The 27,631-nt window shown below is 35.1% G+C and overlaps 1 protein-coding gene across 3 annotated transcripts in view; it reads right to left on the bottom strand.

The window, feature by feature from the left end:
* Window positions 1-27,631, bottom strand: part of COL19A1 (collagen type XIX alpha 1 chain) — a 380,294-nt gene that overhangs the window by 162,583 nt on the left and 190,080 nt on the right. For all 3 annotated transcript variants that reach the window (XM_042939135.1, XM_042939134.1, XM_042939133.1), the window contains one exon: window positions 23,975-24,028. In XM_042939135.1, coding sequence (XP_042795069.1) covers window positions 23,975-24,028 — 54 coding nt within the window. The remainder of the gene's footprint in view (window positions 1-23,974; window positions 24,029-27,631) is intronic.

Genomic DNA, 27,631 nt, shown 5'->3' with positions numbered 1-27,631 from the left:
AATTGTAGCTACCATCAGTCACCATGCAATACTATTACAACCACTGACTATATTCCTGTGCTGTACCTTTTATTCCTATGGCTTATTCATTCCATGAATATTCAGATTTCACAAAGGACAAACTAGGGCCCCTACTCCAATTTAAACTTCACAAAGACCAAACTAGGGCCTGCAGGGTTCTGCTCAACAAGGCCCAATAGATTCTACCTCCTCTCCCCTCTCATACCATTCTAGCCTCACCGGTTTCCTGTAGTTCCTTGAAATTTCCACCTCAGGCTCTTGTACTTTCTGCTTCATCCAGATTTCCACAGAGCCTGCTCCTTCACCTCTTTTAGATCTCTGTTCACAGGTCATCTTTGCAACACAGCTTTCTCTGACTTCCTAACAATATTCCCTATCCCCTTCTCCTGTTTTCTTCTTTTGGTTGCATCTATCACCGTTGACCAAAACTTACTTATTTTGTTACTGTCTATCTCTGTAATAGACTTTAAGCTCCATGAGGGCGGAACTTTTTTTTCTATTGCAGCAGTTGGCAATTTTTCCTGTAAAGGGTAAGATAGTAAATATTTTAGTCTGTCACATTACTCAACTCTGTTGTTGTAGAGCAGCCATAGAAAGTATGTAAGGAAATGAGTATATGTTTACAAAAACATATGGTGGGTCAGATTTGGACCAAGGGCCATGGTTTGCTGACTCCCAGTTTATAGTTTTCATTGTTCTGTTTTCAATGTCTGCAATTGAACACTAAGTGCTTAATAAATATTTGTTCTTATTTTTGGACTGAGCTAACAAAATGGAATTAACTTTTTGAAAAGATACTAGACAAATAAGGAGCTTGCACTAATGAGAAAAAGAGTGTGATTTCATTCATTACTATACTTTTAGAGATCAAGACCTAAACTGTGGGATTGACTATATCTTGAAAGTTCTTTAGGATCTGGCGATGTTTTAATTGTTATTTCTTTTAATATTGTTGTTGTAGGGAACACAAGATAAAACCTTCATAAGTACTCTGAAATTATTTTACTGAGAATTTTTAAAAAGTAGATATATAAAAAGAGTAACATAACAAATGATTACTTCCCCCCATAATATAGAATTAACACCTGGTAATATTTTATAATAATTTATTTAAATCTTTTTAAAAATAAACAAAATGTTACAGATTAACATTAAATGGAAGTGCTCTTAGGCTACCTCTAGTCCTGTTTCCCTCACTACTCCCAAGGTGTAACTACTCTCATGAGTCTGATGTTATATTTCTGGTCCATGTATTCTTTAAAATTTGCATACATATGCATATATATATATATATATATATAGTGTCATATTTTGAAATTTTAAAAAACTATTTCTGTATGTATCCTTTCACAATATTTTTGTACTCAGTGTTGTTTTTAAGATCTATTTTTGTTGGGAGTATGTGTGTGTTATAGGTGTGTGTGTGTAGATAATATTTCCAAAGGAAAATATTTCCAAAGTAGTAAAATACAGAAGTACAAAAAGTAAAAAATACTATTTATTATATTATAAGATAAAATCTTCACCGTTTTCTTCAGGTTTTGTATATTGGAGTCTAATGTTGCTCAAGTCTTTCACCCAGGAAAAGAACTAATGGCCCAAGGAATTCAGGAATTTAGCACCATTTTATTTTTATCTACTAGAAAAACATTATCCTGTAAAATGTCAATTCAGTTATTAACATATGGTAAGTGTTGTAACAGCATAACCCACTTCCGATATTTCAACGCATGCAGCTAAATTTTAAAACACCTAATTAGGGATCATAAAGGACTTGCAGTTACACAAAACATTAGTAGTCTTTCTAATAACATAATAATGGCAAATATTTTGAAATGGAGTTTAAAATGAAAACCGAGCAAGCTGAAATTCAATCTGGGTCTACTGACCCAAAGTATCAGTCTCTTAGAGCTTTGAAACAGAGTATCTGTGTTCAATACCCTAGATATATGGTGACCTTAAAAAAGCCTTCTGTCATATTTTATAACATCAAGGAATGGAAAGAGAAATAATGAAGAATCCTTATGAAACATCTGCTGTCCATAAAACATTTCAGAAAATACTTTGTCAACCTATGCTATAAATAGTTTAGTCCTGATGTCCTTAATTTTACATGTGTCTGTATGAGAACAAAGAGAAGAACCTCCCGAAATGGTTCTATAATACTATTAGAAGTACAAATGTTTTGGGGGGAGCCAATTACAGTAAAAGTTTATTCATCTAGCACTTCATTAAATGGAAAAAATCTACCAGAGATAGCACTTCCAAGCTCCCATAGGATAGTGCTGACTGACTTTGATAACCCAGGAGATGGGGCCACCAGTTAGCTGGTATGGTACTTTTGTGCTCATAAGAACAAGACCCCCTTCTTCCTGGTGGCTGCAGCCAAACAAGGGGGCACACAGTTGGTTAGTGGGCCACAGGCTGGATTTCAGCCCCCAAACACCTGTTGATTCGTTGAACTTCTTCAGGGCAACTGTGGTAAGTGACAAATCCACGGAAGCCTCTGGGATGCTAAAAGAACTATTAAATCTTTTCCATGGTTTTAATATGAACAGATTTCATTGTGCTCAAATACTTGGAAATTAATGTTATAAGTATGATATCACAATTAGCAGTTATGGAAAAGCTGCCATGTGACAGGCCCTGTATCGGCTATGTTCCTCACACGTTTTTCTAATCATCACTTCAGGTTAGGCAGTGTCATTTCCACTGTATAGCTGAAGAAACTGAGTCTCAGAGAGGATGGATAACATTCCCTGGGTCACAGAACCGGGACTTACCCAGAAGTCTGCATGACTCCAGAACCCATGATCTTTGAGGGTTTGTGTTGCTAAAGTGATGCAGAGGTTGACGTTTTATTAATAAAAAGTTCAAGCAACCAGATTCCCATCAAACGATGAATGGCCCTCCTTCCGCTGGCAGTCTTTGGGTTGCTTTGGCTACCACCACCGAGGCCATTCTGTGGCCAGAGGAACACTTCCCCCCACCAACTAGCACTCATGTGCACAAGTTGTAGGTCAGGGGCGAGAAGGAAAGTTGAAGGTGTTAGTAGGGAAATAATTCAAGACAGCCCCGGACAGAGGCCCGGGCAGAGACAAAGAGGCAGAGAAGCTTTTGTACCAGTATCAGGTACAAAATGAGTATCATCTGATGTCATTCATTTTCCATTACATTGGTTAAACCAGTTTGTTTTTTATTTCTTAAAATTTTTTAATGTTTATTTATTTTTGAGAGGGAGAGAGAGTGAGAGAGTACGGAGGAGGGGCAGATAGAGAGGGAGACACAGAATCTGAAGCAGGCTCCAGGCTCCGAGCTATTAGCACAGAGCCCGATGCGGGGCTCGAACTCACGAACTGGGCTCAGGTCATGATCTCATGGTTTGTGCGTTCAAGCCCGCGTCGGCTCTGTGCTGACCGCTCAGAGCCTGGAGCCTGCTTCGGATTCTGTGTCTCCTCCTCTCTCTGCCCCTCCCCTGCTCATGCTCTGCCTCTGTCTGTCTCTCAATAATAAATAAACATTAAAAAAAAACATTAAAAGAAAGTTTTATTATGTTCTATTAAGTTGATTTCTGACCTGCTAATGGATCATAACACACAGTTTGAAAAACATGGTGATTATGGAACAGAATTTGGCAATGGACTTCGGTTAGAACCCAGCTCTACCAATTTCTTGCTCAGTGACTCTTTAGCTTGCTCTTTAACTTCTTTAAGCCTCAGTGTCCTTTTCTGAAAAATGTAGATAATAACCATTAACAGAAAAGGATGTTGTAACCAGGATAATATAGGATTACTATGTATATTATTATTTTTTTTAGTCTTTATTTTTTTTATTTTTTTTATATGAAATTGATTGTCAAATTGGTTTCCATACAACACCCAGTGCTCATCCCAAAAGGTGCCCTCCTCAATACCCATCACCCACCCTCCCCTCCCTCCCACCCCCCATCATCCCTCAGTTTGTTCTCAGTTTTTAAGAGTCTCTCATGCTTTGGCTCTCTCCCACTGTAACCTCTTTTTTTTTTTTTTCCTTCCCCTCCCCCATGGGTTTCTGTTAAGTTTCTCAGGATCCACATAAGAGTGAAACCATATGGTATCTGTCTTTCTCTGTATGGCTTCTTTCACTTAGCATCACACTCTCCAGTTCCATCCACGTTGCTACAAAAGGCCATATTTCATTCTTTCTCATTGCCACGTAGTATTCCATTGTGTATATAAACCACAATTTCTTTGTCCATTCATCAGTTGATGGACATTTAGGCTCTTTCCATAATTTGGCTATTGTTGAGAGTGCTGCTATAAACATTGGGGTACAAGTGACCCTATGCATCAGTACTCCTGTATCCCTTGGATAAATTCCTAGCAGTGCTATTGTATATTATTTTTATTCCTATACTATTGCATATATATATATATATATTATTAGTGTAACACACCAACAAGTGATGAGATGCCCCCAAATTTTGCAGTTTTGTGAACAAGTCAGGTATAGCCACGCCAGAATTAGGCATATTCACCTTACCTAAAGAAAACCGGCTAGCGTGAACCAAAGCTCAGCTACAAAGTTAGTTATCCTTATAGATCCTTACCTGGATACCTTTAACTGTATCTTTCTTGCCTTTCCAAGCACCTAAATCCAATACATAATTGTTTTTTTGCTGAGCTCTAGGGTGTTTAAACTCTTTGTGTAAAATGGATCCTCATAATCTGACAAAGGTAAGTCAGACTATTGTTCACACTTTACCCATTCATTCCATTTTATCTTTTCCTTCCTAAGGAGAAAACCAAGAATGAGAAAGGAGATTCCTCCTTCCTCTTAGAATATTTTTTGAGATATTCCATTCAAAAAAATTAACTTCCATTTAGCTCCCCTGCTTGTCTTGACCTGAATATAGATTCCAGAAGAACTAACATAGGTAGCCAGGAATAAAGCAGAGCACACGGTAAAACACGTTAAACTGGCTAAGTGCACATTTCTCTTAATTATTACAAGGGTAAACTATTTTAAGTGCTTAATTAGCAATACCTGAATAAAAGAAATTTTTCTGATGGCGGTAAAGTTTTTGTTACAGTTTTAGCCTAAAGTCAAGGTAACTCACTAAATCAGTGCTTCTCTAACTCTATGGTGGAAAATTCCAATTTGTTACAGACTGGTACTTTTATAAAATGTAATAAAACCAAATTACTGGAAAAAAGTGAAATAAGGATATGTTTACTATTGGATTCAATAGACATAAAAATACTTTAATAAATATAATCAAAAAAACTTAACAGAGAAAAAAGTAAAAATTATAAAACTGTACACATTGTTCAAAGTGTGTATATATGCTGATAATAATGATTCACTATTATGCTTGGAACTTTTAGTCCTTTGCCATTATAATGAAACAAAAGTTACGAGTGAAATAGTAATTCCCCATACTCAGTGCTTATAAACTCTTTTAGACAAAGGAAACTATTATATCAGTATTTAAAGTTTTAGTATAACAACTTTATACTAAAGCTTGATTCTTGTTTGTTATATTTAACCTAAGTTGAAATGGCAATGCTACTCATAAGGCATAACTTATCTAAAGTGCTTCATTGTTTTGTTTTACTGATATCCAGTATAGAAATCAGTTTAATGGAGGTATGTTAATAAGAATGAAATAAGAGATTCCAAACTGGCTTCAGCAAACTAAGAAGAATATTCTTTACAACTTTTATTTAAAAAAAATGAAATGATGCTGCTTTTTCAAAATTCAGTTTTAATCTTTCATCAATAGCCAGGTCCAGCAATCTACCCTATAAATTTTGGCTTAGTTTAAATTATTTTTCAGTGAAAGAAGTGAATTTGGCATCATGGAATTCTTATATATGAATATTCATTTCTTATACATGAATCTTCTTCTGATGGAAAATAAGATTCAAAACCTTCTATCAAATGTTAAAAATATTTGATGGTAAGTTGCACTGATGTAGAACAGCATCACATTTCTTTAATAATGGTTGTAAAACTATGGGAACATATTGTAACAATCTGTAGAAACTTCACTTGTTCCTCTTCAGTTTTCTTCTGCCATTGGAAAATACACTACATTCTTCCTTTGCATGGAAGTATTGGTATTATTAAAAATACTGAAGGGACGCGTGGGTAGCTCAGTTGGTTGAGCGTCAGACTCCTGATTTTGGCCCAGGTCATGATCTCATGGTTTGTGGGTTAGAGCTCCATTCAGGCTCTGAGCTAACAGTGTGGAGCCTGCTTGGGATTCTCTCTCTCTCTGCACTCCTCCCCACTCCCCCATCTCAAAATACATACGTAAACTTAAAAAAATACTGAATATAGGCAAATAAGCAAGTTTCTCAAATGGTCCAAATTACATTTTTTAAAGGTGAGAAGTAACTGGTTTCTTCTTTTTTCTCTTACTGACCCTACCCCACAGTCCATGGTAACCACTATTCTAGTCTGTTTCTATGAATTTAGCTTTTTCAGATTCCACGTATAAGTCATATCATACAGTATTTACCTTTTCTCTGTGGCAACTTATTTCACCTAGCAAAATGCCCTCAAGGTCCATCCATGTTGTCCTAAATAAAGATTTCCTCCTTTCTTGTGGCTGACTAGTATCTCCTTGTATATATACACCACATCTTCTTTATCCATTCATTTGTTGATGGACACTTAAGTTGTTTCTGTATCTTGGCTGTTGTGAATAATGCAACAATGAACATGGCAGTGTAGTAGGTACCTTTTCAATATACTGTCTTCATTTCCTGTGGATATATATGCCCAAAAGTGGGGTTGCTGGCTCAAATGGTAGTTCTATTTTTAATTTTTTGAGGAACCTGTGATGGTTGTATCAATATACATTCCCACAAATAACGCATACGGGTTCACTTTCCTCAGTATCCTCACCAACACTTGTTATCTCTATCTCTCTCTCTTTAAAAAAATGTTTTTAAACATTTATTTATTTTTGCGAAACAGAGAGAGACACAGCATGAGCAGGGTAGCGGGAGAGAGAGAGAGGGAGACACAGAATCTGAAGCAAGCCCCAGGCTCCGAGCTGTCAGCACAGAGCCCAATGCGGGGCTCATACTCACAAACTTAGAGATCATGATCTGAGCCAAAGTCGGATGCTTAACCGACTGAGCCACCCAGGTGCCCCCCCTCTCTCTTTTTTGATGAGAGTCACTTTTAACAGGTATGAGGTGATGTCTCATTGTGATTTTGATTTGCATTTCCCTCATAAGTGATATTGAGCCATTGGTTTCTTAACTTGCAGTAACAGTGAGTTGATTCTACAAGTCTAACCTACTTGACAACCTTTTTCTCCTCAATAACCATAACTCACTATGCAAGAATAGTTGTTTTGACCATTTTCCACACTATCTCAAAATTTTAAAAAAATCTCAAATTTAACATATTAATCTTTATAAGTTAACAGTTTTTACCATGTCGTTAGGCCTATTGTTTTGTTTAGCTGATATTTATTTGTTGGCAAGATTTTCCTGATGAACGAAGCAATGTGTCGGTTTACATTCTACTGCAAGCTCCCTAATCAGGATAACCACTCTGGAATACTCCTCATCACTGCATCTGTGTTGTCAAAACACACTCCTGTACAAAAATTGAACTCTAGACCATATTTGTTGACAATGTCATCCTTCATTATTTTTCTACAGCTCAGAAGTAGTCATACTCGTTGACAAATAAGCTGAAGAAAAAGATTCTTCCTTGTATCCCCGTCATCTACAATTATACATATACCAAAAGAACTGCCACGTATTATGTATGCATTTGTCAGGATGTAGTAAAAATACTTTGCTGTTTTTATTTGTTCTTTGAATTGATATTAGCTAGTTAAAAAAACAACAACATGTCAAGCCATGTAATCCTTGACATATTCACTCAATATTTCCAAGCAAATGTCTTTGATGTCATCTTTCACTGATGCCTCAGCAATTGTATGTTTTTGTCTCAGCAATCTAAAGTACTACTTTAGAAGACATCTTCAAGGCACTAATGTTTGAATATCAAGTACTGAGCATTTGCTTCACTTGGCTTTTTATATCAAAGTTCATTCTTTCCAAATTCTTTTGCTTTTGAACTTATTAATGTTTTATGTGTAAATGTTGCTACATTTTGATGATTTCATTGCTTCATTAGACAGTTCATCTCTGCAAATAACATGCTATGCTTAAAACTTCACCATCAATGAACTGAACTCAATATATGAATGATCATATTTCCTAGTAAGACTAATATCAATTCTTTTGATCTTTATTTCTTTGCAATCACTTTCATGGTCACCAGTTAGTTTATTTCTGATGAAAAGATGTGTCAAAAACTCCCGTGAGGCTTGTTTTGCCATTAGTTGGTTGGGGTTAAAAATAAACAATACAAATTTTACTTCCCTAACTTGACTAAAACTTAAAATAATTAAAAATAATAATCTATAAAAATAAATGATTACATTTTCTCAGATTTTTTTGTGGATTACAGTTTACAAACTAACCTCAAAATGTCACATGTTTTGCTGAGGCCCTATTGTTTATGACCTATAGGCAGTTAGCACCCTTGTGACTCCATGTGCTTCAACAACTCACATCTAGCCTACTGGATGAGTCCAATAATCACTGGAATACACAGCAATATTAAATTGCTATAAAAGTTTCTGAACATGTATTTTCAATTTCTGTACTTATCATGGTCCAGGATCACCTTGTCTGAGTACCAGACTTGAATAGCATTGTATTACACAGCACCTGTGGTTTATTAACTCCTATCTCTTTTATGGGACAATCCTCTCAATTCTTCTATTTCCTTTTAAATTCTTTTGACTAGGTGAAAAGTGGTCTAGGCTTTAAAAGAAAGGAAATACAGGGCCGCCTGGGTGGCTCAGTTGGTTAAGCATCCAACTCTTGGTTTCAGCTCAGGTCATGATCTCATGGTTTGTGAGTTCGAGTCTTGCATTGGGCTCCGTGCTGACAGTGTGGAGCCTGCTAGGGATTCTCTCCCTTCCTCTTCCTGCCCCTCCTCTGCTCGTTCTCTCTCTATATCTCTCAAAAAATGAATAAAAAAATTAAAAAAAAAAGAAAGAAAGCAAATATAGGGGCACCTGGGTGGCTCAGCCGGTTGGACGTCAGCTCAGGTCATGATCTCATGGTTTGTGAGATCGAGTCCTGCATCAGGGATTCTCTCCCTTCCTCTCTCTGCCCCCACCCCCCTCCCGCTCTATCTCTCTCTCTCTCAAAAAAAAAAAAAAAAAAAAGAAAAAGAAAATAAAAAGCAAATGTGGGGTTAGTTTTTAGGAAAATGCAGATAGGCCTGTCTATTTTCTCTGATCTTGTCCCTTTCTCCTCTTTCTCCATCATGTAGTTCTCCCATGTAGGGATGTAGGCACTTTGTCTGATGGCAGTCTTGTTTCATTGGCTGACATTTCCCCACCTAATTAATCATCTGTCTTAGTGTTCGTTTAGCTCATTCCAATGTTTCCAGAAAGTGACAATGCTGACATTTTTGTAACAGAATCAAAATGGGGTTAAATAAAACAATTAATTCTAAGTCATAGAATATTTTCTAAGAGTGTCCTAATTTGATATTTCAAGGTAAGTCTATAAGACTTTCAAAATCTGAACAGGAAGAGTAGTTAAGATTTGAGAAAGTTTCATAGATTTGTTTATCTTTGTAATCCTGTTATTGTTAGAAAATGTGTCTAATTGTTAGAGATAATGTGACAGAAAAAGAAAGTAAATAGTTTGTTTTTAAGAAAACCCATTATAAGTAATTAGTCTTGAAGTTAAAAAGCAAGATATATAGGAGTATAGAGGTGGAGCATGAGGGAGATCTTTAGGATTGTTGTTAAGTCTTACATATAAAAGATTAAAAATGAAAGTGTCATCCCATGTGGGGTGTGGGGAATTTACCTATTTCATTCATTGCTTTAGTTTTTCTCATATGAGAAATTATCTAATGAAAGTATATTAGACACTCTCAAGCCATGCAATTTTGATAAAACAAAAAAGGGACTAGTGCACCATTCTCAACATTAAATTAGAAGCATAACTCCTTTTGAATTAGTAATTTTTATGCCATCTCCGTTTTACTTTGAAAGGGTTTTATCTCTATGGCAACAACTGCAAAGAAATACATCATATTCATTTCCATCAGCTCCCATTGAAAATTATTTTAAGCCCATAGTAAGTTAGCAGTATAGTACACAAAAATTTATAACCATAGACCCAAGGATTTATTGATAAAAAGAGGCAGTACTACTTACATAGTAAATCAGTCCCTTGACATTTCCTAGCTTGGGAATTATACTTAATTAGCATGTTTCAGAAATTTTATATCATTTGAGAAAAAAATAAATGACACTTTATAGAATGTGTACAGAGATATAAAAAGTGAAAAATTGCCAAAAGAAATAAAAATAAGAACAATTTAATTTTGGCAACATTTTACTCTGATATCATTTCCATTATACTAATAAAGCAAAATCTTCTAAGAAGTTAGAATTGTATTCTAGCAAAATGGATTTCTAAAACAAAGTAAATGAATTCAGACAAATGGCTGATAACAGAAGCTCTTGTAAGATACCGTGGGTAATTTACAAAGGAAAGAAAACACAGATAGAAAGGTTAAATGAAATGCCTATACTTCACCAGATGCTTAAGAATCTAGCAAAATTCTGAAATTACAATAATAGATCTTTTCTTCTCCAATGCCCCGCCTCCCTTCCACCTTTTCAGTTTGGCTTCCTCTATTTCTATATTTCTAGCTGCTTTTACTTGAGTGAGTTGGGCCTGCTGTCCATGAAGGAAAAAAGTAGTTATAATGTTACTTGCCTGAAAACGATGAACAATCTTGAGACCAATGCCACTTATGTTTTATTAAGTCATATCTATGCTGAAAAATTCTTTCTGTATGAGATAAACATGCATAGTGCCTTGACTCCTACTCTGTCCCCGAAGAGAGCATCCATGCCCCTCCTGTCTTCCAATGTGTCCTCAACGTAGAGGTGCTTACTCATGTTCACACTTGGGTCTTGTCTTTTATTTATTATTGTTTCATGTTGCTTGCAACTTCAATTTCTCCCTATTTGTTGATTTCCTTGCCTCATTTTGTAAGTGTACTCAATTAGAAAATAAAATGAAACAAAATGACAACAAAAAGCTTCTCCTTGACCTCTCCAGATGTGATCTTAAGCCATCCCTCTTTATACCTCAGCTTCTGAAAAGAATAGTCGATAATTTCCTTTCTCAATAACTACTATACTTTCAAGACCCATAAAATTTCATATCTGCTTCTGCACAGCACAGCTACTCTCAAAACCAGCCTTGTTCCAGATCACCAAAGGCTTTTCCTCAGACCCCATCCTCCCTAATGTCTCTGAAACATTTCTAATCAGTTGGCTATCCCCTTCCTTTCAAAACTGTTCTCTTATTCCATTTCTCTATACAGTTGACCCTTGAACAACTCAGGGGTTAGGGGTGCTGACCCCTGCACAGTTGAAATCTGTGTATCTTTTGACTCCCCCCAAAACTTAACTACTAATAGCCTACTATTGACCAAAAGGCTTACTTATAACAATAGTCGATTAACACATATTTTATATGTTTTATATACTATATTCTTATAATAAAACCAGAGAAAAGAAAATATCATTAAGAAAATCATAAGGAAGAAAAAATACATTCACAGGACCGTATTTATCAAAAATCAATGTAATTAAGTGGACCTGCACAGTTCAAACCCATGTTGTTCAAGGGTCAAATGTACTTTTAACTTTCTCATTCACCTCCACTCACCCCTATATATAAATTTACCTTAATTTCAAGGTTCTGTCCTCAGTTCTTTTCTTTCTACAGTCTCTCCCTTGGCCATCCTATCTAGCCTGGTGGCTTCAATTATCACCTATAAACCGATGACTTCTTAACAGAAAACTCCGTCTTCTTCCTTATGATCTCAATCCAGGTTTTAAGGAGCTGGTACATTTCCATTTGCAGATCCTTTTGGCTACTCTAATGCTGTAGGCTTGACACTGACTCATCTCCAAAAGAATGTTTTCCTCTAGTATTTTCTACTTTGGTTAATGGCACTATCACCATTTCAGATTTGATACTTTAGTCACCACTTTTGATACTTAATTCTATTGCCTTGTCTCTGCTCATTCTGTTTCTTTGATATCTGTCCCATCTGGTCATTTCACATTATTTTTATAAGCATCACCTGAGTTTAGCCTTTTATTACTTATTGATTAGACTAAAAAAATAGTTCTATCACTTGCTCCAATATAAAACACACACATTCACACTCTCTATCTGTCTCTCTCTCATGGTGAGGTTATTATTAATCAGCATTTTCATCATGTCTTCCCTTCTCTTCAAAAACCATGAAGGGCCCTGCACTGGTAATGTTAAGGATGATGTTTATTCCACCTCTGGTACAGATGTAGGTGGTGGCAGAGTTGGTGCCCAGCTACCACGGATGCTGGCTGCTAATGGCTTCAGTCTGTGTTCTTCTCCAGAGGTTTGCCTTAGTCTACAGGAACTGCCTTGCCTGGAGGTACCTCAGAAGTTTCTTCCCCTCTCCCCACCTAGTATGGTCGGTGGGTATCCAAGCCTCACCCCATACTCCAATGTAGGGATAAATTCTCTGGGCTCCAGGATACCTGGCGGGGTCTGGCTAAGAGTAGACTTCTGAAATCACATTTTTGCCTGTGGTCTTCTTCCTTTTTCCGCTTCCCTCACTCTTACAGGTCTCTTCTGAAAATCAGTTACACAAGAACTCCATCTTAGATTCTCCTTTTAGGGAAACCTGACTGAAGTCAACTTCCATGGTACCTCACATAAAACAGGCACTCAAATGTTTCTTGAGTAAATAAAATAGGCTTTCAGATTTCTCAGAGAGGTTTTCGTTCAAAATGCAGTTGCTTCTCTCAAAATAGGCATTCTCATTATTTTCTTCCTTTTCTAACTTTTTGCTAATTAGCTCTTGTCTTTTCCTCTCAGTGTACAGATTTTGGTTAGGCTGTATTTATAAGACCTTCAAATTCTCTTAAAGATAAACTATAAACATGATCGAATAAGTACACAATTGAAGTGTTTAATTTAAATTTAAACATGATTTAAATGCATGCTATTAAAGTGTTTTTTGAAAAGGTGTGGAACATTGTATAAAACACATGGCCAATGGAGAGTGTGCAGTGACAGGCTTCAGTATGGCAGAAAGTATGGCACTGTTTTCTTCGATGGTATTTTGCTCTTTTCATGATATTTTCTGGGGTTAATGCTCCTTTTTTTTAAGTTTTTAAAAATGTGTTTATTTTGCGAATGAGAGAGAGGGAGTGAGTACGTGCAGGGGAGGGGCAGAAAGACAGACAGAGAGAATCCTAAGCAGGCTCCACACTGTCAACGCAGAGCCTGACGCAGGGTTCAATCCCACAAATTGTGAGATCATGACCTGAGCTGAAATCAAGAGTCAGACACATAACTGACCGAGCTACCCAGGCGCCCTGGAGTTAATGTTCTTAAGTGGCATTATTAATGAATATAATATTATTATTATTGAATGCATATAAATGGTGTGTGTTTATATTACTGAATTTTATGTGCATATGAGGCATTAAATGTACTTTTAGATATTCTTTTTCGTGGTCCCTTAATATCTCTGACATTGAAAATACTAAAAACGCTCCTTGTTAGTGTTCAGGTGTGCATAGTTTAGTTATTTTTGAATCACAAATGACAAATAACAACATAGTGGTCACAGCATATGTTGTGTACTGTTAAGAATTTTAAAAGTACAATAAAAACACAGATATATGCATGTCACATGCATGTATGTGATTCGCTGAACAAGTTAAAAATGTCAAATAGATGTCAAATGTATCTATAACTATTCATGAAAAAAATATCCAAGTACAAGTTTACTGGTTTTTAAGGAAAATTAGGAAAAGTCAGTTCTAAGTTATTTCTAGAAAATTCAAGAACTACTCTGAATACTGTTATGCCAGATATTTAGAAATAAGAGTACTGTACCATTTGCTTATATTCCATAAAAGAGAAATTTCCAACTTTCTTAGAATTGTTGCATCACATTTATTTTGCAATGTCTCTACTGCTCCCCTGAAAAGTGAAACATAACATACTGAGAAAACTAAAGTGCTATAAAATTAAGCTTGGTTTCAGAATCTGTGCTATCACCTAAGGTAACTCAAAATAGTATTTTGAGTTTTACAAAGTTGAGGTCTTGTATTGTTTATTATAAACATAATGCTGGCTTTCTAAGTCATTAGGCCATAAAAATGTTTCATGTTCCAAGTGTTTTGCCTTTCTGAAACTTGTATGTTTATATTTTCCAAATTGATTAATAACTTGTGATTAATTCTTGGTCTTGGCAGTTGCCTTCATATATATTCACTGCATGCCAAATGGATAAATAACTCTGTACTTGACATTCCCAGTGGTAAATGTACCAAATAGCTACTAACACATTCAGTGTGATGTTCTGAACAATACTGATGCAGGAATATTAGCATACTGTCACTTTGGAGGAAAGTGCCTTCTCCTTTTCCATTCTCTTTAAGTGTTTCTATGACTAAGTAGTTAATATTTATAAGATTCTTTCATAGAACACCTGTCACTAGATTGCATTCAAAGTGCTCCTGACTTAATCTCAGAACATACCTGAGGGCTAAATTGTGATGAAACAGATAAATTTAGATTAGAATCTTGAACGATTTGCCGGAAGTCACAAGTTAATCCAGTCCCACAGCTGGAAACAGAACAGCTCTGTTCCCCAGATCCCCACTGAGCAGCCAGTGCTTGTTCCCAGCTGTTGGTGCAGGATAAACAGGGCACGGGCACAAAATGTGTACTCTTTACAATGTGTGGAGACCAGAGAAGGACCAGCTTACTTCTCTACAGTTGTCCCTTATAATGTGTGGCCTTAATGAGAAAAATACATGGCTTTGGTCAAATTCTCAATATTCTCCATTTTAAAGACATGGAAATCCGGGTTTTGGATTGGAACAACAAAACAGACAGTAAGGGCTTCTTATTATATGGAATAAAGAGATTAATGGCCTGAAGTCTTGAAGAATTATTGAATGTTTCTGGACATCAGTTTCATTATCTCGTGGACTGGAATAACACCATTGTTCCCTTTCAGCTCTAAAATCTGACAACTGGATGTCCCTGAAATGGCCCCCAGGCCCATACACTGAAGCAGCTCCCTGTCTCTATGGGCCTCAGGGAGATGTGTCTCCAGTTTAAAGGAGGCCCCATAAGTTGTCAGGCTACTTACGCAGCAGAGACCAGTTCTTGGGTGTATTCACATTAATAAATAAGCCATTCAGAATCAGCACTCTGTTTACAAAATATGAAACATTTCTCTTTATTAATCCAAATAACAGCTGATAAAGCTATTCTGTTACAATACAAATGGTGTCATTTGGCCCTTTATTTAAATGAATAAGGACCTCAGCTTGCTGTGGTTTAGCGACCTATATGAGTATTATTGGAATTAAACCGTTGGTTACAATCTCTTTTTCTTGTTATAGCTGTCCCAGAGCACTTTGTGAAATCTTCTGCTTCAAGTGCACTGTAGAGACTCATTAATTAGAGTGAAGTTTACCACAATGGACCATTGTCCATTACTGTCATTAACTAGCTGTGATACTGATCTAAGGGGTGGCCTGTTCTCATAATGTCTGGGCTACATCTCATACTATGTCTTTTTTCACCTGTTTCTAATAAGACTGAGCTAGAAGTCTCCCAAAGTCTTGTTTCTTTATCCTTCCCACTAGTCAGAGTGTGAGGCAAAAGTAGAGGAGTCCTGTCTGTGCTACACAACTACCTCTTTGTAAGCATTTGTTTGACATTAACATATGTTAGCCTCTTTCTCTTCTTCCTGCCTTACTGCATTGCTTCAGCAACTACATTTGACGCAGTTTTGGTGGACACCAAACCAAACTGGAGTAAGCAAGAATATCTGAGTGGCACAACACTGGGAGAAAATTGTGAAGTACAAATTTTCAGATAAAACAGACCAATGTCATTCCTTGAACTTCTTTCTCAAAGTTCTCTGAAATTCTGATTCTGTATCTTGAGGAGCTTCTAACGGACAATATTAGAAAATCTCACAAGCACTAAATCATACCTTATTATATGATCAGTTGATGAAGTTACATGCTATTGGGACTTCATCAGTCAGGACAAGCAGAGGAAATTAATATGCAAAGTAATAAATGATACACTTTTGCTACTAGAAATGTATCATATAATAAAGGTAAGAAGACTACTATGCTAGTATATTCTATACTGATTTCCCACTTAATCTCTGAAATAGGGTATAAAATGATGACAGCATATAGATGACTTATATTTTCCTATTTATACACACATATAACATATAACACTCAAAGCACATAAAAAAGAACTGAATAAAGTCAGATTATAAATGTACAAAATCTGTACATAAGATATATAAAGATACAGATATTTATAATGTTTGAATGCTTTATATTCCTAGTAGAAATGGTACTTCTGACCAAAAGAATATAAATGAAAGCAAACCATCATACGATTTTTATATGGTAGAATTTGTATTATAGTATATTTTTTTCTCTCTAGGTGGCTATTTTAACTCAGTTAAGAGTTTTCTCAATTATATAATATTGACCTCCTATAAATATTAATTTTAATAGCCTTATAGGTAAATAGGGGATAACTAGATAATTCTAAATGGTAAGTGAGTTTCTAGAAAGACAACAAATAACGACACACAGAGTAGTATCAGGTACTGAAACAATGGTGATGGTTCCCAAAGTCTGCTCTGGAGCTCTGCAAATAGAAACACAGGGATAGGGTTGCCTGAGTGGCTCGGTTGGTTAAGTGTCTGACTTGATTTTGGCTCAGGTCACGATCTCATGGTCAATTAACATGGTTTGTGAGCATGTCATGAGTTCAAGCCCTGAGTCGGGCTCTGTGTTGACAGCCTTGTTGGGATTCACTCTCTCTCTCTCCCCACCTCCCCTGCTAGCATTCTCTGTCTCTTTCTCTCTCAAAATAAATAAATAAAGAAATTTAAAATATAAGAAATGCAAGGATAAATGTAAATTTGATCATTTTTATCCTCTAAGTTTCATATTTGGTTTTGTACATCCGAGTAAGATGTTGGGGAAAAGTTGCATAGCCCTTGGAACCCCTAGGTATACAATTTCCCAGTTACGCATCTAAAAATGTCATATAGGATCTAAAATGGTATTTCTTGGAAACTCTCAAGGTAATCCTTAAGAAGATATCCTTAAGAAATTTCACAGGAAGTAAATGGAAAAAGATGTCATTTGTATAGCCAGGAAGTTTAAAACATGTGCAACAAACATGAAACATTAGTTGTAGAATGCAGAACCTCTAAGATGTTATTTACAATATGTATATTTACATATTTATAAATGGATCCAAGCCAAAAAAGGTGATTTTCCCCCCTATATTTATGTTCTACCTAGGACCAGAATTAAAACAATTATTTAAAAAAAAGTTGACTTTTTCCTTATAGCAATTCAAATTCTTGGTACAAGGAAACCAGCAATAGCATTAGTGAGTGAGCAGAATTATGGATATACTCATTGTACATTTTAAAGGTCAGTGTCAGTTTCAATACATAGAGATAAGAAGATAATCTTATATTTCTCTCTCATCTTCATGTGCAACTAAATTACTTTCTGAAGCTGAAAATTCATCATTATTCATTCTTTTCTCTATAAGGCTCCTCCCTAAAATTCAAGCCCATGTAAAATAATTTAATCTCAACTACAGACTATTGTTAGTGGTTTCTACCAGGCCCTGAACTCACGTCATTGGAACTATGAGGTAATTCTATGGCTCTGAAATTAGCACTGTGGAATAAGCTACCCTAAAAAAAAATTTTTTTTTTACCATAAAATTTCTGTTCAGGCTCAAAATTAGAACCCAGCAATAAAAAATGAAAGAGTGAGGTGTCATCTTGGTCCAACCAAACAACCTCTATTTGGGGCAGCAACTAGCTGACTCACCAACAAAATGTTTTTTTCAGAGACCTAGAGTGATTTCTTTAAAAAAGTCCATGGTAGTTTCATGCCAACCATGAGATGACTATTCAGACATGCACTTAATGTGATTAAAATGGAAAAATCCAAGGTTACATTAAAACAGTAATTTTTTATGTTTTGGGAGGTGCTATTAAGAATATTAGGAAATTCTGTAGGAATCTACATCTTAGAGGGAATTTTTATAAATGTGAGTTCTTTTGAGATATATCATGTGAACTTCTATAAACATGCTTAGTTGTCTGAAATACTCTTTCACTGAGATACTTTTCTGGGCTTCCATTCAGTTCTTGTCTTTATCTCTCTATCGGATTCCCTATTGGTGCCTCTCCTTCCTCAAAATTCACCCCCTTTTACACCTTTCTTGCAATTTTTATTTCTAACGCTCTCTCAATTATTCAACTGAAACTTCTCTCTCAGCTGGCACCAATTCCAGCCACCTCTTCTTTTATCCAACATCTTTCCTCTGACTTTGTTCCAAATTTTAATCCTATTCAAACTTCCATGCATTCTGAAATGCTCTTCTGTTGACTTTTTGGCCCTGCAGTATCCTGGTACCCTATCCTGGCCCTTCTCTGACCTCACCAGGGCTGAACATCCTCTTGGCCTCCATGCTGTTCTCCCTTACTTCTCTCTGACATACTGTCATCTTAAGTTTAGGGTCAATGCTAAGCATTAGTTGAATTTTTAAAATTGTGTTAATCTATAAAGGATGTGAGACTTAAAAATGTGGCAGCCAAATTTTTTACTTCTAAGACTTCATAAAGATTACAAAGTAAAAAATAGATATACAATGACATATGACAGATTCAAAGAAGAACCTCAGGAGGTTAAGAAAAAAAAATTATAAATCTCAGATATATATTGCCACCAAACATTGCTGAGGTTAAGAGAAGCTTTTAAGTACAAGAAGCATCCTGCGACTATATTTTATTAAATGAACACTTCATAATCTAAGATTTAGCAGCTTAAAGGACAGTGAAAAGATTAAAATGAATTAATAAACATTTGACACAGAATTTTGGTGTGGTACTTGGAGAGAAACTAATGTTCTTATTGTGCTTACAGAAAACTGTACACAAAGGGTTAAAGAGAAAAAGAAAAGGAATTTATCAATCAGAATCTGTATGGTTTAATAAAAAGAATAATAGTAATATTAACATGTTTCAATGATGTTTGATATTTTTCAAAGTATGTGACATCTATATTTGAAACTAACCATAACTGTGAGATATTGGTAAAGTAGAAGCTATTAGCTATTTAACCATTGAGGAAAACCAACAAGTCAATTATTTGTTTAAAATTAAATGTTCTACTTTCATTAAAGACATTTATGCCCAAAAGTAAAGTGTATAAGACTGGCCACATATTTTATATGCCATTGCAATTAACTTAATGACAGCCAATTCCTTCCTGGTCAAACACCCATAAGCAAAATGTAAGAGTTTTGTTGACAATGCATCATCAAAAAATAAATTTAAATTCATAGATTTTTCTGTTGTTTTCTATTGCAAGCATCAGTGAAGTGGGAAAATGGTCTCTGTTTGTAGAACATGTGTATGTAAGTATGTGTGTATGCATACACACACATACACATACAAGTACATTAGTATCTCTAAAAGAGCTGAGTGCTACCTAACTCTTGAGCAGAGAAGAAATGGTAGCACTAAGATGGACCTAACTGCAAATATGTAAGAATGGTCATTTCTTTAATTTGCTTCCATTTTAAGTAGCTTCAAAGCAGCGTAAGTTGTGGAGTGTATTTGGAAATAATAATTTGTAAATGTGGATAATGCCAATATCTGTTCCAGCTATTTTCCTCAATAAATACGGCACTTGTGAAAGGCAGCAGTAATAATGACAAGCCATGCCTAACGGTATCCATAAAATTCTATTACATTCTTCAGTTTCTGACACGTTACTCTTGATAGAAGATAAAAGAAAAGTAATATTAAGTTATTGGGATTATACATATTTATAAATGGAGTAAATTTGCATAAGGTAGTGATTGAACTTTATAATTTGAATATGTTCCTCCATAATTATCACAAAGAATACATAAGTTTAATTTATTCTTTAACACACCTTCCTCTGAAATGCAAGCTTTGATAGGGTACAATTTTAATTTGAAGCATTATTATTTTTTAAAAGCCTCATTTGAATATTTTTTTTTCATTTCAGCAAGTATCTGACAAAGGCTCTCATAATTATCTTACAAGCCAAATTAAGAATTGTGGGTGGGAAAGAGGTAGAGTTGAATGTATTTGTACATGATTTAATTATCATGCCACAAGAACATCAATGATAATCAAGATGGCAGCCATTGCTGGTGTTATGTGAACTTGTCAGCTTCTGTTCTGTTCAGGATTTATTAAAGATTTGCATGAAGACTTAGAGGATAGGTTTATCAAATTTTAAGGTGATATAAAGCTGGGAGCTATTTCACTGGAAAGAAAACTAATAGAATGACATTCGAGACCAAAATTCAGAAGATAAAATGTAATAAGGACAAAGATCAATTCCTACTCTGCAATTCAAAAAGGCAACTGAACAACAACAGGATGGATGAAAATCTGACTTGGCAGAAGTTTTCATTAAAATAAAAGAGAAGGAACATCAAACTGACCACATGTTTGTATAAATCAAAAGTGTGATATCACTGTCCAATAAAAATTTGTTAAGAAGATGGATCTCATGTCAAATGTACTTACCATGCACACAGACAACTCTGCCATGGGAAGAATAATTCAAACATAATGCCTTAGACCTCACCTCATCCATCTAGCTCCATAATTTCCATCTTAAACAATCTACAGAGTATACATTTTTGGGTATTGAAGCTAAATCTGCTTATTATTTTTCTACTTTATTGACTTACAGTTGGAAAAATTATATATAGTTAAGGCATACAACTTGATGATCTAATCTACATTGTGAACTATTCGCCACAATTAAGCTAATTAACATATCCATCACCTCACAGATAATTACCCTTTTTTTTTTCTTGTGGTGAAAACACGTAAGATCTACCCTTTTAGCAAATTTCAAGTATACAATATTAATTATAGTCTCTTTGCTGTACATTAGATCTCTAGAAGTTATTTATCTTGCATAACTAAAGCTATACACTTTGGCCAACATCTCCCCTAGCTCCCTCATCCTAGCCTCTGGTAACCACCATTCTACCTCTGTTTATATGAATCTGACATTTTTGGATTTAGACATATAAGTGAGAACATGCAGTATTTGTCTTTCTGTATATCCGGCTTAACTCACTTAGCATAATGTCCTCCATATTCACCCATGTTATTACAAATGACAGGATTTCCTCCTTTTTAAAGACTGAATAATATTCCATTATGTGCACGTGTGTGTGTGTGTGTGTGTGTGTGTGTGTGTGTGTGTGATCACATTTTCTTTATCCATTCACCTGTCAACACATGTTTAAGTTGTTTGCATATCATGGGAGTGCAAATATTTCCTTGAATTGCTGGTTTCATTTCCTTTGGATAGATACCCAGAAGTGTAATTGCTGGGTCATAAGGTAGTTCTATTTTTAATTTTAAGAAACCTCCATGCTCTTTTCTACGGTGGCTGTCCCAGTTTACATTCCTACCAACAGTGCGCTAGGGTTCCCTTTTCTCTGCATCCGTACCAACACTTCTTATCTCTTGTGTTTCTGATAATAGCCATTCTAACAGGTGTGAGGTGATAGCTCATTATGGTTTTGATTTGCATTCCCTGATTATTAGCGATATTTGGCAACTTTTAATGTACATGTTGGCCATTTGTATGTCTTATTTTGAGAAATGTCTAAGTCAGGTTCTTTGCCCATTTTTAAATTGTGTTACTAGAGGTTTGCTGTTGAGGTGCTTGAGTTCCTATATTTTCTGGATATTAACTAGGGGGGTATAATTTATCACTCAGTTACCAAGAAAGGAGAGAGGTTAGAAGGAAAATGTCCCCTGGATACTGAACATAGAAAATAACTCAGAAATATGGTCCTAGATGCAGTTAGACATCTTGGCCATTATGTGAGAAAACAGAAAAAGAAGCTTAAAAATTAACTTCACAAGGTCATTTCATTTAGCCCTCTGCTCCCAGTGGTTTAAACGCTTAAGGCAGACTCAAAAGCCCAGATCTAGAGAAATAATTTTTTATTTTTCTCCCTAGGACTACTTAAAACTTTCATCAGGTGGATTAATGAACTCCTGAATAGAGAGGGGCTGGAGATCCGAAGGGGAAACTATAATTGTATATACAGGTGTTGGGAGTAGAACTCAAGTATGCTACTTTATAAATCATTTTTAAATATCAGCATAATTCCACTTATTAGCCATGTATCCTATCTGAGTTGTTTAAAACCTTAGTTTCTCTATAAGGATGATAGTATTTTATACTTCCTAGAGCTATTGTGAGAAATAAATAATGAAATAATAAGATGAAGCATTTAGCACATTATAGGTAACCCATAAATCTTAGCCATTACTCACAAAAGTTTTCCTTTTCTTTTCTTAGCCATCAAAATTTACTAATAAGCCTTTTTGTGTTTACTAAACTAGCCATTGGGCATAAAATCTAGACACAGAATTTTTTAATTTTGATTTTTTCCCAAATCAAATCTTAATTGTCCCACCAAAAAATATAAAAAACAAAAACAAAGGAACAAAGCCACTCTAGTAGAAGGAGTTAGTTTAAAAAAAATACACAGAAGCATCGTCTCAATCTTAAACTCCAGTAGAAGTATATGGTCTATAGTACCGGGCATACTTGCCACATTTTGCTCTGCCCTAAATAAGACCACACAAGTTCAGTCCCATTCCTGATATATCCAGAAAGTCCATGAGTATTTTCTGGGAATTACTATCAGTGTGTTAGGAGTTAGGAATCCACATAAAAGAAAGAGTTAAGAGAAATGGGATGTTATTGACCTGATAAAAGCTAAACCTTGGTAAAATATACCACTGGTTCCCAAATATTTGAAGGACTCTAATACTTGAGGCAAATGACTTATTTGCCAGAGGGCAGACTGGAAATAACAAATAAAAAATGACTAAAAAAGAGATTTGGGGTTAATATGCTGGGACAGTAAAAGAGAACATGGGATTTAGAATCAAAAGCCCCCAAATCCAGTCCTGGTTCTACTTTTTATTAGCTCTTTGACTTTAGGCAAGTCACCTAAACTCTCTGAGTCATACAGTCCTCATAAATAAGGTAACAAAGTTAATAATAATTGTATGAACAGCACACATAAAATGTTTTGAGACTTTAAAATGATTTGAAAATAGTAATAACAATAAGCCATAAGAATGGGGTATCCCACTGCTGAAAATATTCAACTGAGGCTGACCCATTATCACTGCAGGGGGTCCCTTTACTGGAGGAAGATAAGACTATTTCAAGTACAATTTATTCGCTTACTACACATTTTATCTCAAAGGCAGTAAACAGTAATGAAAGAAGAATTACAATGCATCACTAATGTCAATAATTTAAGTCGGCTAAAGACTGTAGTTAATATCCACAATCCTCACAGAATTCATGAACAGGCTGGAACTCCACAAAGATACTCATCAACTTAACTCTGCAAACATCAGCTTAACTCAAAACTCCAAAGTATGACCAACGTGTCCTAGATCAAATTACGGTTAATTCATTTCACCTAAACTATGTCTCTACATTTGTGCTGCCAATCTTAAAAATATATAGAACTTTCTGGATTGTAAAGGCTCTGTCAAAATCTCAAATTTCAGCCTTTGGATAGTTAATACTCTTCTTAGGCCCATCTGCTTGCTATATTTTGGGTTTATTTTTATTAATGTTCGGAAATAAGTGAGCCCTGAGACAGTAATGGCTGCCAGTTGTTCCAAGTTTACTTACCCTCTGACCTTCTTTTCCAGGTGGACCTTGTGGGCCTTGTATCCCCAGGGAACCCTGGTGTGGGGTGGGGGTGAAGAACACATGTTAATAGACGGTTTCAAGTACAGTTGCCTCACAAAGCATGCTGTGAAAATTAATACCTACTTTATTGATTAAGCAAATCTTTTTAAATGATTTGAGTTTTTCCAAACTTAGACTCTGTAATATATTAAAAATGGTAAGTTCTTCTTCGGCAACTGGCTTATCTTTGGAGTTAACTTCAGAAAAGAAAAAAAAGAGGGGATTCCAAATCAGGTGTGAGACCAGTGTTCACTTCAATAAAGACTCCCATATGGTCAGAACTATGTTTCACCGAACTACCATAAATAAGTAGTAACAATATTTTCAAGCAGGGAAAAAAATTCTCTTTCTATATTTGAACTCTATAAATACAGCCACACTTTTCGTTGAGAGTAGCTCTGTAAGTATCCTCTGAGAAAACACATGGTTATGATGTTGGCTTCAACATATGTCTCTTCATAGCATTTAATTTTTAGTATCACAGACATTATTTAACACTTTCTCACAGCTTATCAAGAGGCAGAAAAATAATCTTTTTTTCAGGTTATAAAAAAGGCCCAGGAAATCCCAGGTGCTGTTAATCTGCAAATTAAGTCTCCTGATTGTCTGTTACTTTTATACGAGAATTCTTACTCAACATGAAACTCAAAATGATCATATGGCTATTTTTTAAAAGTGTCAGTAATTATTGCCTCTTTTAAAGTTTCTTCTTAGCTCTCCCGATGCTTCCTTCTTCCCTATTCCATCTTTTAAACATGAGAGTTTACGCTTATTTTCTTCTCAGTGCTCATTACCTCCCCATGATCTCATGTACTGAGGGCTTTGAATATTCTAGGCCAGTGACTCCAAGGTTTATAATCTAGGTTATTTTCTGAGCTGCATATTCACATATCCAACTGCCTGTTTTTGATACTCACTCTAATATCTCACAGGCATCTGAAACAGCACATCAGACACTGAACTTAGGACCCTCTCTCCCAAACTGGATTCTCTTCCAGCATTCCCCAACTCAGTAAATCCACACAACACTCTGCTAGTGCTCATGCCAAAAATCTAGAGCTCAACCTCCACACTTTCCTCTCTCAAATCTCTCTTTCATATCCAATTACCAAGTCTGGTTGGTGCATCTCCAAAGTATATTTGGAACCATCTATTTCTTTACATCACAACAGCTCCAATGATTACTTCTTGCTTGCTCATCTGTAAGAACTTCTCAGTTGAACCAGACACCAACCTCCCCAACCTCCACATCACAGCCAAACTAATCTTAAGAAAACACCTGACCTTCCCTGACTTTCCACAGGAAGGGATGAATGTCTTGGTTCATCAGTCCTAAAGTGCCTTATACTTGTCCTTTAAACTCCTTATCATAAGTTCATTTAAATGATTGCTCAGGTAATGAATTCACCAAGCTCTAAGGATAACAAGTAGAATCTGTGTCTTATTCAATACTATGTGCCTATTGATGTCTGAATGAAAAAATTTATAGTGGGAAATCAATTTACTTTAATAAGTTTTTGGGTAAATCCAACAATTTTCAAAGGGTTTTACAAATATTAATGATTAACCTATCATACATTTAATGCTTAAATGGTTTGGAATAAATGAGAAATCTAGTAATTCATATTCAAACAAATCTGAATTTACCACCATTCCAGAAGAAACTGATTTGTTACCTAATTAAAAAAAAATTATGATACATTTGTACATTATGACCTTTTTTCTTTAAAAGCTGTGGTTAATTTTAAACTAAAACATCAGATGTGCTTGTGATGACCTATAATTATTTATTATATGTATATTCATTTTTTTACAGAAGAAACTTAAGTTTTAATGAATGTCATAACGTGCATAATTTCACCATCTAATTTTATTTGAAATAAAAGTTATAAACATGTTGTAATTTTTCATTCAGATAGCTTTCATTTGATTAAAGTTGTCAGTATTTAATATAAATTACTGTAACTCATTTTCAAAAAGCATTAATACAAAAAATTCTGCATGTATCACAAATCCTCAGTGTTTCCTCAAATCTCTCTGATTCCTTCCAAACAAAACACTAGTAAAAAGTATGTATTTATTACTTTCATTTATTTATTCTTGGAACAATTTAATATCATAGGGACATATAAAGCCTATGTTTTATTGATTTAGGCAGGAATAAAAAACAAGCAATGAAAAAAGTGATCAGTTCTGTTTGATTTTTTACAAAAAATACCTGCCAAAAGATATATAAGAGAGGAAAGCTGGCTAATTAGGCCAACTTAAGGATGGCAAATTTATAATGTGCATAAGAAAAACAACTTCTGAAATCCAAATATACCAAGTATTAATTACAATGTAATTACAGGGAGTTGTGTCATTTTTTTACAAGAACGACACAATCTTGGCTTTAGATTAAACTCCTTGCTTTTACCCTTAGGAAACTATTATAATTTCATGAATAGTCAAACTTATATACAACATTTTTGATATCTATACAAATGTTGACAGCTCTTTCAGTGTTTTTCAACATGAGATACTAAAACATACACCAAATATTCATCAAAGGAGTACAATTAAGTCTGAACTACATATAATCAAAATTGCATTCCCTTTACTAGTTGGAGAAATTGTATAACAAAAGCCTACAAAAATGCAAAAATATTAAACTTGATTTGGAATGGATTCAAAAATATTTATGAGACCCTTTTGTGTGCAAAGTCCAAATGGTACACTCACACACATAAGCTCACTAGTATGCCTCCTCAATGTTCATGATTCTGAATCCCATGCCCCACCCCCACCCTATATTTGCTAAGTCTAGAACCCAGATAGGTTTTTGATGAAAAGCTAGGGAATTATTTTTAATCTCCAATGGATTATTCACTATTTGGATTATCCATGACCAATTTTTAATCCTAGCCACATTGCATTAATGTTCAGAATATTTGGGGGTTGTCTTTATTGAAAGTAGTTGACATTAATGAAGAAAAATAATATCAGTATTGTCATTAGTAAAACATAGGTCAATCAAGTATAAAAAAAATTATATTTCTTCCCCAAATAAGAAATTAAAATTTGGGGATGATTCACTATTTACAATTATCCAGTTTACTACTCCTTTCATTTAGTAAAATCAAACAGTGAATTTGCTGATCACTTACTATTGAAAATTATAGATATATCTACGCTCCAGCCTACTTAAACTTGGGTGGAGCTCACCATTTGTCTCAGACCTTTTGCCCAATTCTTTCTTTCTCTGGCCTTGTAAATGCCATTATGTGTGTACTTTACTTACTCTTATTTGACTATGAGTCCTAGAGGACAGAGCATCATTTGTTTTCTATCCTCTACCACACTTATAGAAGAGACTCAATATATACTTAGTAAATTGCACCATCAGGAAGAAAACACTAGGATGGAATACTGGGTGGTGGTGATAGGAAACAGATTCCTGGTTGATATCTAATCACAATTATTTTCAAAACTTGAACTTAAATACATTGGATAACTTTCTATCTTGTCTGTATTTCTCATCTAAAGTAATTCAATGATCTGATGTCTAAGAGTAAAATGGCCTTACAATTCATGTAAGAATTAATTATTTACCTCTTC

Source organism: Panthera leo, chromosome B2 (genome assembly GCF_018350215.1).
Source record: "Panthera leo isolate Ple1 chromosome B2, P.leo_Ple1_pat1.1, whole genome shotgun sequence".
Taxonomy (NCBI): Eukaryota; Metazoa; Chordata; class Mammalia; order Carnivora; family Felidae; genus Panthera; species Panthera leo.
The sequence above is the reverse complement of the archived record's forward strand: the minus strand, read 5'-3'. Positions and strand labels throughout refer to the sequence as shown.